This window comes from Prionailurus bengalensis, chromosome B4, assembly GCF_016509475.1.
Source record: "Prionailurus bengalensis isolate Pbe53 chromosome B4, Fcat_Pben_1.1_paternal_pri, whole genome shotgun sequence".
Lineage (NCBI taxonomy): Eukaryota > Metazoa > Chordata > Mammalia > Carnivora > Felidae > Prionailurus > Prionailurus bengalensis.
Window position 1 is genome coordinate 55,292,590 of NC_057358.1, and position 16,398 is coordinate 55,308,987.

At 34.7% G+C, this 16,398-nt stretch overlaps 1 protein-coding gene across 4 annotated transcripts in view; it reads right to left on the bottom strand.

Annotated features, from left to right (window-relative positions):
* The window catches only part of ABCC9 (ATP binding cassette subfamily C member 9), a 130,535-nt gene that overhangs the window by 97,148 nt on the left and 16,989 nt on the right, over window positions 1–16,398 (bottom strand). For all 4 annotated transcript variants that reach the window (XM_043563844.1, XM_043563846.1, XM_043563847.1 and 1 more), the window contains exons 7-12: window positions 10,354–10,520; window positions 9,116–9,358; window positions 7,040–7,234; window positions 4,810–4,962; window positions 4,181–4,336; window positions 1,004–1,138 (exon numbers count right to left, since the gene is read on the bottom strand). In XM_043563844.1, coding sequence (XP_043419779.1) covers window positions 1,004–1,138; window positions 4,181–4,336; window positions 4,810–4,962; window positions 7,040–7,234; window positions 9,116–9,358; window positions 10,354–10,520 — 1,049 coding nt within the window. The remainder of the gene's footprint in view (window positions 1–1,003; window positions 1,139–4,180; window positions 4,337–4,809; window positions 4,963–7,039; window positions 7,235–9,115; window positions 9,359–10,353; window positions 10,521–16,398) is intronic.

Consider the following 16,398-nt stretch of genomic DNA (forward strand, 5'->3'; position numbering starts at 1 on the left):
CGGTGATGAAAACCACCTGCATGACATGCAACTTGCTTGCCACAGTAGAAACCAACTTGGGCAACAATTCCATCAGTGGCAGCATCCCTGTATTTTACGTCTGATTTACAGGCAGCCTTGCTCATATTTAATCAAACTTTACTTCTGAACATGCTGTCAACAATTTTATTATTTACAAATATTTCTTTAAAAGAAGCCAATTCTTGCTCAAATGAAATGATTTCATGGAAAACTGAAGCCAGAAGGGGTCAATAATTGGGCTTTTTCTTGCTTGCCAAGTTGACCATGAGCATACTCGGCCAGAGCAGCTTCCTGAAATATTTTAGTGTAACTCTGTAGATCATCACGTGGTTTGCTTCAATTCTAGGGATATTTCACTTCAGAAGCAATAAACCTGATGCTTTATTTATTCTTTGATCCAATTCTCCCGTGTCAATAATTAACATGCAGGGGGTTCAAAATGGATGTAGATACATTCTCTAGACCAATGATCTAGAAGAAGTTCAAAGCCTCATCACCTCATGGCACTTAAAACCATCAGGAATTGTGATTCTGGCATTTTGAGTTTAAGATCATCAAGTCATACATTTCAAATTCACTTTTAAAAAGTGCACTTGCGGGGCACCGGGGTGGCTCAGCTGGGTAAGTGTCTGACTTTGGCTCAGTTCATGATCTCATGGTTCGTGGGTTTGAGCCCTGCCCCTGACTTTGCACTGACAGTACGGAGCTTGCTTCAGATTCTGTCTCCCTGTCTCTCTATTCCCCTCCCCAACTCGTGCTCTCCCTCTCTCTCTCTCTCAAATAAATATAAACATTTAAAAGAAGTGTTTTAAACATAAATACTTAAAATAAAAATATAATACACATTTGCTGCCTAAGAATTAAAATGAAACATAATAATTTCCAAATTATTCTGAGTGGCATGTATTAATTTCCTATTATTTTGAAAATGAGACAGCTTACTAGATTTTCCTAGTAAAGTTTCCAAAAGATGTTAACTTACAAGAGTGCTCTTCTGAGCCTCTGCCAATTTTGTTGCGATGAAGTACTGAATGGGTGCCAGAAGCACAATGACAGCTGCCCCAACCAATGCGCTTGATCCAAGTAAATTATAGAGCAGAATCACTCCCATTATGATCTAGAAAGGAAAACATATGGAAAAGGGAAAATGAACAGGGGCATGGCCACTGCAGCATGAAAGGCAATACATTTTGGTGAAAGCATAGGATTTCTTAATTCTTAATTAATTAACTAATACATATACGTGGAAGTCAACTCAACTATGAACAGCTAGGTTTTACTATGATTTATTTGGGGAAAGCTAAGGAGTCAGAATTTGTTGTTAGGATGATGTTCTGTGCAACTGGTGTCAAACCAATTTGCTGCATGAAGCTACAGACTGGTCCTGTGATGCTTCCGACCTTTGAAGGCAGTCTTCACATTTTTAAAAGGACATGAAATGTTTCTTGAAAATGTTACCACCCACTGTAACTTTGATATTCCACGTTTTCATGGAATTGTACCAACTTTTCCAGGTGAGAAGGATGGAAAGCAGGAGGTGACATCATAATGTGAGTACTGGATGGTTGTTTGCAGACTAAAAGAGTAATCTGAACTCCTCACATCCTCAACGATCCCAGAAGTCACTTGATGACATGAAACCTAGGCTCAACTAAAACTGTGGAGAAGCTAAAGGTGACACCCCATCATACCTCACTTCCCTTTTAAAATTTATTTCCGTTGGGCGCCTGGGTGGCTCAGTTGCGTAAGCGACAGACTCTTGGTTTCAGCTAAGGTCATGATCTCAGGGTTTCGTGGGTTTGAGCCCCACATTGGGCTCTGAGCTGGCAGTGCAGAGTCTGCTTGGGATTCTCTCTCTCCTTCTCCCCCTGCCCCTCCCCTGCATGCACTGTCTCTGTCTCTCTCAAAATAAATAAGTAAACTTTAAAAAAATTAAAAAAAAATATTTCCGAAAAGCCAGGGCTGACCCACGTAAGCCAACCCTCTCAGGTTTGTTACTTTCTTCTTCTTCTTCCTTTAAAATTTAGGATTTGACCCTTCAATCTTCTCTCTTTGCTTTTCCCCCACAATAGCTCAGATTATCATGGCTAAAAATGTCAACTAATGAACTATATTCATGCAGTTAAAGCGTTTAACTTTTGAGTGTATGCCAATGGTAACAGCTTAATAGTGGCCGTTTGGAGGCAAGCGCACATATTTACTGCCTAACCAATTAGGCTTTTTATGAATTCCAATCAAAATGAAAGTTTCCTTAACGTCACTCATGATGCAATCATTCAGAGGCAGCCTTTAAATTGTACCACATAGGAGGCTACTTACTTGACTTGTATATAAGTACATTTTGATAAAATGAGACCGAGCAGACTTTATATCTTACTTTGTGTCAAGCACTGCACATGATACACACTTTTGTTTGACTTGGATTTCCATTTAGAACTAAAAAGGTGGGGCGCTTGTGTGGCTCAGTCACTTTAGTGGCCAGCTCTTGATTTCGGCTCAGGTCATGATCTCAGGGTTCATGGGTTTGAGCCCCACATGGAGCTCTGTGCTCACAGTGCAGAGCCTGTTTTGGATCCTCTGTCTCCCTCTCCCTGCCCCTCCCCTGCTCATGCTTGTTCTCTCTCAAAAATAAATAAGCATTCACAAAAAACAATTTTTTAAAGATGAAACTAAAAAGGCAAACAATACATTTAAAAACTAGCATATCTTCTTTATTATTGCATGCATTTTAATAAACATGGTACACAGGGACATAAGTGACAGACTGGATCAAATAAGATCTACAGTTGGGGCACCTGGGTGGCTCAGTCGGTTAAGCATCTGATTCTTGATTTTGGCCCAGGTCATGATCTCATGGTTTGTGATTTTTAGCCCTGCATTGAACTCGGCATTGGCAACACAGAGCCTGCTTTGGATTCTCTCTCTCTCTCCCTCTCTCTCTGCCCCTCCCCTGCTCTCTCTCTTTCAAAATAAATAAACTTAAAAAAAATAAGACCTACAGTTTAAGCTCCATCTACAGGATGCAAAACTCAAGGTAAACATATTCAGCATCACACAGAGGAAAGAGCTAAAAACATATCTTTTGCTATTTTGACCCAATTAGGGGGAAAATGCATCTTTCCTAAAATACTATTTTCCATTAAAAAAAATAGCTAAATAGCCCTCCAGCTTGTTAGTGTTCCTACCACCTTATAAAATTTGGCATTGTATAATACATCAGATCAGCTATTGAAACAATGGGATGGATTACAACTGTTTTACTTTAGAAATGCTATAAGAGACTCTGTCAAAATAAAAGGGGTCAAGACTTGGTTCCATGATTTGCATGGATTTGGTCAACAATGATAACAACTAACAATTACTAAATGTCCATGAAGTACTAGGCACTGTGCTAAATGTGCTACACATACTAACTTATTTAGTCTTGATGATGCCAACAATTCTACAAGGCAGATACAGTTATCATTCCAATTTTAAAGCTAAGGAAACTAATATTTTGAGGATTTAAACACTTGTGCAAACAGGGTAGAGCAGACATTTGAACCTAAGCAGGAGAATTTCAAACCCCACTTTCTTAACCTGTCAGAGCATTTCTGAGTCTCAGTTTTCTTCTCTACAAAAAGGGTATCGGGGGCACCTGGTTGACTCAGTCGGTTAAACATCTTACTTTTTAATAATTTTTTTAATGTTTATTTTTGAGAGAGATACAGAGTGTGAGTGGGGGAAGGGCAGATAGAGAGACAGAGACAGAGAGAGAGAGAGAGAGAGAGAGAGAGACAGAATCCGAAGGAGGCTCCAGGCTCTGAGCTGTCAGCACAGAGCCCAATGTGGGACTCAAACTCATGAACGGCGAGATCATGACCTGAGCTGGAGCTGGACGCTTAACCAACCGAGCCACCCAGGTGCCCCTAAACATTTGACTCTTGATTTCAACTCAGGTCATGATCTCACGGTCGTGAGATAAGGCCCCATGTCAGGTGCCATGTGGGTGCGGAACCTGCTTAAGATTCTCTCTCTTCCTCTCCCCTCTCTCTCTCTCCAAAAAAAAAGCATAATAACATTAGCAAGTTCAAAAAGTTACCTTTTACTGAGCTAAATATTTCATACTCCTTTTGTTTTGTTTCCTCTGCAAATGAGAATATTACTTATATTGATTTACCTGAACAGGCATTGCCCATAGATTGGGACACAGGAACAAGAACCACATGAGTTGATTGGTTTCAATGGCAACCAAGTTATTGATCTGTCCCAGGGTCATCTCACCCATGGATAAATTAGATGTAGACAGCCTAAGAATTTTATTGTATATCATGGCCTGCAAAAAAAAAAGTGTATTTGAAGCTCTAAACTTAATCAACATTATGTTTATTTACTTCCATTGAAAATATTACATTTTAAAAAAATTTTTGGAAAAAAAATCCCTGTAATGACATCTTCTTCAGTCAACCACTATTTTCATTTTAGCATAGTTACTTTCAGTCTTTAGCTAAACACAAACCTAACTGGCCATATGATCAAAACATATATTTGACTTTAAACATATTGAAACAGAGATCATCAAATGAAAGATTTCAAAAGCTTTCTTAATATATTACTACAAAACTTTTTAAAATTCTGTGGGTCTACTAATTAGTTCTGTTTCTTTTATCAAGTAGCTCCTAGAAGTGTTGAAGTTGCAGTGTCAAAGTCAAACAGAAAGAGAAACAAAACTGAGACCCCTACCCTTCCTGTCATTGAATGGCATATGGCATTTTCAAGAAACAAAGATCATTCAAAGCTTGTACATACCAGCAGAGCTCCACGGAGGTTAATGCCAGTCTCTATGGTTACATAGTAGGAAGCCTGCAAAAATGTCCTTTGCAGAATAAGGGCCAAGAAAAGAAGAACTGCTAGTACATAAGCATTTTCAAGAAATTCCTTTGATGAAAGGGTTTCTGAAATCTTGTCCCAAAAGAAAAAGACATAAATTAGAACTGGTCTTTTCATATACCAGGTGTACAGATCACATTTATCAAATGATACATAATTCTTAAATATAAAAACTCAATCTCTTTATAATGCAGCAGTGGAATGAGCCAAGGTAATTTTGGTTTTTCTTCATCATGTCCACAGATACAAATTCAAACTAGTTCAATGCATAAAATCCCAAATTGATCATTAAGATTGCTGGAAATGCCTGATTGTAGTAAAAAGGTAAATTTTGATTTAAAAGTGTACGTACAGGGGCGCCTGGGTGGCGCAGTCGGTTAAGCGTCCGACTTCAGCCAGGTCACGATCTCGCGGTCCGTGAGTTCGAGCCCCGTGTCGGGCTCTGGGCTGATGGCTCAGAGCCTGGAGCCTGTTTCTGATTCTGTGTCTCCCTCTCTCTCTGACCCTCCCCCGTTCATGCTCTGTCTCTCTCTGTCCCAAAAATAAATAAACGTTGAAAAAAAAAATAAAAGTGTACGTACATTTTCAGAAAAGATGTATTTCGTCTTGAGAAGTAGTAATTGAAGATCAAAGTTAATTTAGACTGTAATTTATTTGATTTAGTCTAATATTCACATAATTTATATTAAATGATAAATGATAAATGTAATTTGGGTATTGATTTCACCCATGTTGACACTTCCAATGACAAAACACAATTTATAAAATTGTTTCAGTAGGAATATGACTGAAGTCATCATAAGGATATACAAAACTGATTGCTTTTTGTTTGGAACAATACTATGTGGTAACTTGGTTAGAAGTGAGAGAAAGGTAACACTCAAATAAGGACATCATGTCAGTTTGGGCAATACTTTTGTGGGTTAGATCCATTAAATTCTACTTCTGGTCCCTTCCTTTTCTTTCATGGGGATACATACAAATGTGTAAGTTCTTCCTTCTCAGAAAAATGTGTGATTAATATGTGTAAGGGAGAGGGATGATAGAAAAATTCTATGTGGAACTTATGGAATGCAATGAGGCTAGTAGAGACAAAACATCACAAAAGTGCATTCAATGGTGAAAATATCTGGTTCATTTCAAAATAACTGAACACTACTATATGCAAGCAAATGGGCTACACATTGTGAACACAGATATGAACAGTTCACAGTCATTCTGTTTAAAGAGCTTACCACCCAGAGAGATAAGCGTATCCATAAATAACATGCTTCCTTATAAATAGCATTTACAGCAAGTGCCAAGGTGAAATCAACAATGTGTTGGAGAGTATGAACGAGAGTCAAATTCCAACCAGAACAATCAGAAAAGCTTCACTGAAGAGATGGCATTTAATGTAGGCTTTGAAAAGTGCATGAAATTTTAATAGGTGAAGAAAAAAGGACAGGAAATCAGATTGAGAGAATAGAAAAGGAAAATTGATTCATCTAGACTAGATTTTTCTATCTGTGAAACTAGGGAAATCAATTCTTATCTTAGAAAGAAACTAGGAAGTTCATGATGAGATTTTCTTAAGAACAGAAAATAAAAGACTATATTTACAACAGCAAATATATAGTATCTTATACCATACAGCCCCCCAAATATTAGCATAATATCTAATGAAAATATCATAATGCGACTTGCCCTTATCATTGTGAATCAAGGTGATGGTGTTTATCATATAAGAAAAGAAATATGTATATAGTACAAATCGCATTGCTAACATGATTGGTCACAGGCCTCTAAAAAAATGACTCAGCCATCCCTCATGTACTCATGCATGAAAATTCTTCTAAGGGTTGCTAAAAAGATCAAAGAAAATAATCAACGTGAAATTCCTGAGCATGGCTTCTGGCACACAGTAGATACTTATCAAATGCCTGTAGGCTCTGAATCTGAGAAATAATTTTGTTGAACAGATCCATTCAATGAATACATAAATACCTGATTTTCTCTACAAGGAAAATTGTTTTCTTTGTTTTAAATGCATTCAATTCTCTGTAAATAAGACTGCAAGAACTGTTCATAGTACTGCATTAATAAAAAGTAACAATTACAATAAAATCTGCCAATAATATGTTCCCCTTCAAAAGCACCACAGACTTACTCCTGTTGTGTTATTTGTCCCATTCTGGGTTTCATTCACACGCTGAACTATTCCAGAAATACAGAGAGGTCCAGCAAAACCCAGTAAATCTGCAAGATAACGGAATGTGCTACTAAGCAGAATTGGTCGCCCAAATGCTCTGTACATTGCTAGCCATATAGATGGAGTCCGGTTTGGATGATCTGCTACTTTTTTCTGAAAGAAAAAAACAGATGAACCAAAGATAAAATGACTGGAGCAGCATTTAACCTCACCAACTATGGGCAATTCCTTCTGATATTTCTGATGATATGTTAAGTTTATAACTAAATGTTAAGGAGTCCCTTTAGTATAGTATGCATAACCCATATCCTTGCACTCTATGCAAACAGTAGCCACTGAGTATGGAATAGAATGAGGAGTAAAAAGGCCATTTTCAAAGACTTTGCCTTATTTTTAGTTGTCAAAGGATAACCCAAAATTCTTAAGGCCAAATTAATTTTTTAATTATCTTTGGTTTGGAAAATGTATTTCTGTCATGACTGTTACCAAATACCATTGTATGGAAAAGAAGATAGTAAAATACTAAGATCAAGATTATTGAAAGATTAGTCAAGATTTCTGGAGTTATTAGATCACAAGAGATCTACTACAAGCTAAAGATATTTTACTCCAGATATTTTACTACAAGCTAAACAAAACAGATCATCCTAACTTCAAGTTGTTTCTCTTTCAGGTATTTCCTGTCTCCATGAATAGTAGTCAGTACTTTTTAAAGTTGTGTTAGACTTGTGTTTCCTAGTTATTCAACAAAGAAATGCAAAATTGAAGAATGGCATATATGCTTAAGCCAACTCATGGCTTCACACATATGTTGTTGTTTGTTGAAAGGATTTTATGACCTTAATAATCATAATTAAGTCTTAGAGAGGAGGTAGATAAAGTTTTTTCACTGTGGCAAAGAAACCAAGTCAATGGAAGATAATTCAGTTGTGTCTCATATTCAATTCCCTGTTAGAGGAACAATACAATTATTTTTAAAAGTTTATTAATACAAGACATTAACACACCAAGTTCAAGCTGATCTTTGTAATAAAGAGTACTAGGAACACTTAAAATATGTTTAGGCTATACTCTTAATCTTTACTTTAGCAGAGAAGTTTAAAAAATATTATGCAATACTTTTCCCAGAGGTGAAACCAAAGAGATGACTCAAGTTCATTTGTAGTAACCATTTCCTGCAATATTAATTTCATAACACACATTTTTGACACAAAACAGAGGTCATTTTCATCATTTACCATAAATGCTTTGTTGTCTTGATTTAGAACAGACAAAACTCACACCGATTCACCATACCCTACTCCTTTCCAATGTTGTTGTGAATACCAATAATTCAAATTATGATAATATTTATAGATGACTGCAATATAAAATACATCTACCACCATGTATGGTATACATGACTGTATAGAATGATTATAAGACAAACTGAAAATATCTAAAAACTCTATTTAAGGTGTTTAAAGTAATTATAAATGCTGAAAGAAAGTACCAGAAGAGACCAGTTTTGACAAACATATAGGAATGGTAGAAAACTTGATTTAATTCAGTTTCACAAGTTTGGAATACCGACTCCAAAATATAGTCAATAATTAATTTAAGGACTTTGGTTTCTTAAATGTGGTTATTAATGATATGATCTATTTTTACTGTTATATAACAAAATTATTGACAAGATACTTGGAAAAGCTTCATAACAACAATTCCATGAATTATTAACATTATATGGGAATAATGATCATATATACATGACCATTAAGCTTAATTCTAACTTTCCAGTTGGTTTCAGAAAAAAGACAGTGTTCCCTCTATCCCTCCTCAGGTGTGAACTGGGCAACTACCACAATATAACTTTATTTCATTGGCCCTTCTGGTATATTCTCATTGGCCCAATTCACATGACTCAAAACTACTGGGAAAGACAGATGAAGAAAATCTCCTCTTCCTTAACCATAGATATTTAAGCTTAGTGACTTTATATTTAATAGATCTATTTTCTACAATTATGGGCATGAAAAACAGATACTAAATTACCTTTTGTTCTTCATATGCATCTTTCAGGCAAACATAATTTGTTACTGCCCTCATTGCTATTGGCAATTTTCCAATTGCCTTCAGATCAATAGGCTTTTTATGAGCAGATATGATAAGTGTGTTCATCCACCAGTATGTTGCTTTTGACAATAAATTCACAAACGGTTGAAGAAATCTCACACCCAGATCTTGGAGGTCTTCAGGAGGCTTTACTTTCTGAGGATTCATGAAGAATACATATCTCTGTGGCAAGAAAAATTCCACAGAATGATAATTAACCCAATTCTTTTCCCACATATTAAAATAAAATTTTAACCTTTTCTACATTTTCATTTCAACAGGCAAAAATGTTTATTTTACTAAACATTTTCATTCCTTTGGAAATATTCTTTGAAATACTTTCCTTTCACTGTGACTAGATTAATTAAATACCAGAATTTCACATTTAATCCCGCTTAGAGACAATTCTAAAATTATAGATTATCCCTTTAAAATATAGCTATTGCTAAGAATCAGTCTTTCATGATATACTGTGATAGGGTCAATTAAATAAAGATTTTTACATTATTTAGATTTTTTTAAATGTGTTGACACCATTATTGAGTCACTCTTTGATAATTCATCGTTTGGTTGATGTTCACTAACTATACTCCACTATTCCTTGCAGCTTGTATCTTGACATTCAGAGCAAACTCAAAGTGCTCTGTTAGAAATGAATATTAAAAAATCATTCACAACTATGTCACACAACATAACAGCATTATGTGATGCAAACTACAACAGGTTTGTAATAACAGACCAGGCATGACTCTTGGTTATGCGACTTTGGATATAGCTAGAGTTATCACTGTAGAAGTTTCTTCATCAGTGGAATGAGTAAACATATTATCTTCTTTTCATTTTGAAATTTCTAGGAATACAATAGTTTGCTTAATATAGGTGTGCTTGGGACACATCATGGATGATGTAATTTTCTGATGCAAACAGTTTCATCTATAATATGAACTGAGATTAATGTTTGGCACACAATCATTCAATCAATATTTACAAATGAATAAATAGATGCTAGGGTTCTGGAATACCAATGGTCTGAAACTTAGTGATTAGTTCAACTTTTATACACATAGATGATACACATTTGTTTGTCTTCTTAAATACAAATGATTTCTGGCTGACTGTAATCTCTAATATTCAAGTCTTGAATTCTGGTAATTAAACAAAAATGATTAGATACTTACTCTGACCCGAATTACATTGATCTCCACAGCCATCAGGAGTCCATTCAAGATGACCATCATGCCAGTGATGCAGAAACGCAAGTCTGATACTCCCCAACCAGACTGCCAGTACTTGACTAATTTTATGGTTTTTGTAATAAAGGCCATTACCCAATACAGAAATAGGGCTGGAAAAATAAAAAGGAAAAGGAAAAGGAAAAAGATGCATTTTTTCCCTGATTTTAAAAAACTTCATTGAAATTTAAATATAAATATCATACTCTTTAAGAACAAACATAATTTTAAATATTCTATTTCCACATAATTTTATTTTTTAAGAAAACAACATATATGGAGTTTTGAACTAAAGGTATGGTGATGACTTTAAAATGCTAGTGCTTCTGGACGCCTGGGTGGCTCAGTCAGTCCAACTTCAGCTCAGGTCATGATCTCAAGGTTGGTGAGTTTGAGTCCCACATCGGGCTCTGTGCTGATGGTGTGGGGTCTGCTTGGGATTCTGTCTCCCTCTTTCTCTTCCCCTCCCCTTCTCCCTCTCTCTCTCTCTCTCTCTCTCAAAATAAGTAAATAAAACTTTTTTAAAAATGCTAGTGCTTCCACTCTGATTATATGTAATAGATGGACAGATGGAAAGAGACATGTAAATAGGAATAACCTACATTCCGGAACTTATGTGTAATTCTGTAGACTTTAAAATTGCTTTGATCTCCTGGTCTTGTTTTTTGTGTTTTTTTTTTCTTATGAAGCCTCAATTATATCATATGAAGAATTCACAAGTTGTTATCTGTGTAACCTATCCAATAGGTAATCTAATGGTATTATGCTGGAATTATTATGGAATGCATATAGCTTTATAATGGGGTTTCTGCTTTCCAGATAGCATTCAAGTAGTAACTCATCTCACCCAAATGGTTTAAAATACCACATGCCTCCACAAAGAGAAAAGAAGAACAATGATCCTACAGAACAAACTCAGACCTTAAATAGTGGGATGAGAAACGTAGGCATCTATACCATCTCATACCCACAGCCGGCCTTTTATAGCAAATATGAGATGGGCACAGAGACATTCCTAGAAATAAAAGGTTCAGTATACTTCACACTTTAAATAAAGGTCAGTACAAATAAATATGGGATGAGAAAGAAGAAATCCAAAACACATATGAGACGATCCACTGTACAGCACTTATCAGAATTATTAAAGTTTAAAGGTGGTCACAACTTCCTTAGAAAAAGAATTGAACACTGGCATATAAGCTCATCATCTATCTTGTTTTAGCATAAAATGAAAAGTGCCAGAATAGATTTAGAAAGAAAAAAAAGACTACATGCTAACTAAAGATATTCATCTTAAATATAAAGAAATAGATAGTAAGTAGATGGAAAAAGACATACAATGAAAACAGTAAACATAAGAAATCTGAGTGGCTATATTAATATCAGATAAAGTAGACTTAAAGACCAAGAGTATTATCATAAAAAATACTAACCTAAAGGGATACATGCACCCCAATGTTTATAGCAGCATTATCCACAATAACCAAATTATGGAAACAGCCCAAGTTTCCACTAGTGGATGAATGGATAAAGAAGATGTGGTATATATATTCAATGGAATGTTACTTAGCCACAAAAAAGAACGAAATTTTGTCATCTGCAACAACATAGATGGAGCTAGAGAGTACTAATCTATGTGATATAGCTCAGTCAGAGAAAGACAAATACCATATGATTTCACTCATATGTAGAATTTAAGAAACAAAACAAACAAGCAAAGGGAAAAAGAAAGAGAGAGAGAGGCAAACCAAGAAACAGACTCTTAACTACAGAGAGCAAACTAATAGTTACCAGAAGGGAAGTGGACAGGGGAAGGGGTTAAATAGGTGATGGGTATTAAGGAGGGCACTTGTGATGAGCACCGGGTGTTGTATGTAAGTGTTAAATTACTAAATTGTACACCTGAAATTAATATTACACTGTATATTAACTAACTGGAATTCAAATAAACACTTGAAAAAAAGACAAAGAGTATTACCAGAAATTTTGAAAACTTTTAATAATGACAAAGCGTCAGTCGATTTTTCAGAGAGACACAACAATAAAAAAATACACATATGCCTAATAAAGATTTAGAAGATCTGGTAGCTATCAACCACTTTGAACTGTTTGATATTTATAAAGCTATATAATACTTAGTATTATAAAAATACACCCAAACACCTGCAGCATATACATTCTTGTTAAGTGCATGGTCCTGGCATAGGCTACATACTTAGAAAACAAGAAAAAATAAACTTAAAATGACAGAAATCATATAACATATGTTCTCTGATCACAATAAAAATAAATTAAAAATCAAGGACAATAAGCATATTGATTTTCTATTGCTGCTAAGCAAATTGTGACAGGTTTAGTTAGCAGCTTATACCAACACACAATTATTTTCTCACAGTTTCCATGGGTCAAGAGCCTGGGCATGGGTCAAGTGGGTTCTCTGCTTCAGGGTCTCACCAGACTGCAATCCAGGCCTTGACTAGGGCTGCAGTCTTTCAACAGAAGCTCAACTGATTTGATGTCTTCATCTTTGCCATACTCTATTGGCTAGAAGCAGGTCACAGGTCCCACTCACACTCAAAGGTAGAGAATTATACAGGGTATGAACACCAACGAAATAGATTATGAAGGTAAACTTCAAGTCTTTCCACACAATAGGATATCTATAAGTCTCCAGATATTTGGAAGTTAAACATAGTTGTAATTGACCACTTGTTACAACATAGTTGTAATTGACCACATGTTAAAGAAAAAATCGCTAGGGAAATTAGTATTATAGCTAAATTATAATAAAAATACTACATATTAAAAATTTAAGGATTGCAGCTAAAACAACACTTAAAGGAAAATTTATGGCTTTAAATATTTATTTTAGAAAAAAAAGACAGATCCAAAATCAATGATCTAAGCTTCCATCTTAAAAACTAGGGAAAGAAGAAGAATGAACAAAATAAAAGGATGAAAATGATAGAGATAAGAGTAGAAAGCAATGAAATAGAAAAAAAAATAATTGAGAAAATTAACAAACCCAACCAAGCCAAGCAGGTTGATTTTTTTTTTAAAGATCAGGAAAATTGCTAATTCAGCTAATTCCCCGGCTAGACTGATTAAGAAAAAAAGGAAATCATAAATTGCCAGTATTAGGAATGAAAGAAGAATTATCTCTACATATCCTGTATACTTAAAAAGGATAATCAGGGAATATCTTAAACAACTTCATGACAAATAAAAAAACTTAGATGAAAGGGAAAATTTCTTGAAACCTGTAACTTACCGAAACTGACATGAGAAGAAATACTCTGAAAAGTCTATGTCTAATAGAACAGTAAGTTTATAATTTAAAATCCTCATTTAGATGACTAGGCAGGCAAGAAGGACATATGCCCATAATAGAGAGTGTGTACTCTGAATAAAAGAATCAAGATTAAAAAGAAAAAAGAAAAGGATTTCTAAACCCTGGAAAGACTGAATCTAGCAGAATGAAATTTACTGTGCATAAATGCAAAGCTTTATGTTTAAATTAAATATTGTATGTGTGTTAATAAATAAATAAATAAATAAATAAATAATAAAAATAAATAAAATCCTCACTTAGTTAAAACTCCAGGCCCAGGGGCACTTGGGTGGTTCAGTTCATTGAGCGACCGACTGTGGTTCAGGTCATGACCTCATGACCTCATGGTTTGTGAGTTAGAGCCCTGAATCTCGAATCTCCTTGCTGTCAGCCTATCAGTGCAGAGCCCTCTTCAGATCCTCTGTCCCCTTCTCTCTGCCTCTGCCCTGCTTGCACTCTCTCAAAAATAAACAAACATTAAAAAAAAATCTCCAGGCCCAAATGATTTCACTGATGAATTATTTTGAACATTTAAGGAAGAAATAAAATTAATCATACACAATGTCTTTCAGAAAATAGAAAAATAGAAAAAACTTTTCAATTTATTTTCAGAAGCCAGTATAACCCAGCATATGAAAACCTGACAGACATTACAAGAAAATAGACCAATATGCATCACAACATGGATCTAAAAAAACTTAGCAAACAAAATCTAGCAATATATAGCATGGATAATATATCATGACCATGTGTAACATAGCCCAGGAATTCATGGTTACTTTATAATTTGAAAATTCAAGCAATTAATTTAGTACATTAACAGAAATATAATTGTCCCAATGGATGCAGAATAAAATCTTTAATAGAATTCAACATCTATTCATGATTTAAAAATACAAAAACAAAAACAACTCTGAGAAAGCTCTGAATAGAAGAAAACTTACTCACCTGATAAAGGTCATCTACAAAAAGCCTATAAATAACTTTATAATTAATTATGAAATGTTGATGCTGTTCCCCCTAAAACTGGACACTAGACAAAGATTTCACTCTCCCCATGTCTATTTTGCATTTTACTGGAGGTCCTAGCTAGTACAATACGATGAAAAAAGCATAAAGTTTGAAAATAAATAAATATAACTGTATTATCAGATGATATGTTTGTATATATAGAAAATCCTAAGAAACCTATAAAGCAATATTTAGAAGAAATAAGAGATTTTCCAAGGTTTCAAAACATAAGGTCAATATACAAAATCAACTGTATTTCATAAACATGACAAACAACTGGGAAATGAAATTTAAAATACAAGTCTATTTATAATAGCAATGTGAAAACAAAAAAAGCTAATAATAAATTTAGTAAGACATGGAAGACCTCCACCCTGAAAAATAGAAAACATTGCTAAGAGAAAAAAAAGAAGACTTAAATAAATGAAGAACTGGTTGTGAAATTCAATATTGTTAAAATGTCAATTCTCGTTCAAACTGTTGTAAACATTCAGTGCAATCTCTATCATAATCCTACTGAAATTTTTTGGGGAGAGAGTAGAAATTGACAACCTGATTCTAACCATATATGACAATACAATAGAACTGGAATATCCAAGGCAATCTTGGGAGAAAAGCAAAGACAACAAGTTGTATGGTATACTATATGATTTCAAGACCTCCAAAGCAGTAGTAATCAAAACAGAATAGTAATCTTATAAAACTCACAAATACATCAAAGGAACAAACTATAGAGCCAAGAAACAGATCATACTTAAATAGTAATTTGACTCAATATTTTACAAAGGTCCCAAAGCAATATAATGAGAAACGGAAAGTCTACCTAACAAATTATGCTGGAATACATGGATATCCGCTCGGGAAAAACAAAAAAGAGCCTTGGCACCAACCTTACACCACAAATAATTTTAAATGGATCATAGTCCTAAAAATAAAAACAAAAACTATAAAGCTTCTTTTAAAAAAACACACACACAAGAGAATGAGGGAAACATATTTAGAGCAGAGGCAAAAATTTCTTAGGACCCAGAAAGCAATAATTAGATGTGAAAAAATGATAAATTATGCTACATCAAAATTAAAATCTGCTCACCAAAAGACCCAGTTAAGTAAATGAATGTGCATGCCACAGACTGGGAGCAAAATATTCTCAAAACATAGATCCAATGACATACTAGTATCTAATATGTACAAAGTACTCCTGCAACTCAATAAAAAATGGGCAAAATATATCAAAGAGACACCTTACAAAAATCACAAATGACTAATAAACTTATCAAAAAGTGCTCAACATCATTAGCCATCAGGGAAATGCAAACTAAAACCACAATGAATTATCGGTACATACCCACAGCATGGCTAAATTAGAAAAATTAAATCATCAAATGTTGGTGAGCATGTGGAAAAACTGGAACTCCTACACATTATTAGTGAGTATATAAATTAAACCACTTTGGGAAAAGAACTTGTGGGTTCTTAACAAAACATAAACATTTACCTACATACCCTATGACCCAGCAATTCCACTCTTAGGTATTTACTCAAGAGAAATAAAAACATATATCCAGGGGTGCCTGGGTGGCTCAGTTGGTTAACTTCTGACTCTTGATTTCAAGTCAGGCCATGATCTCATGGTTTGTGGGATGGAG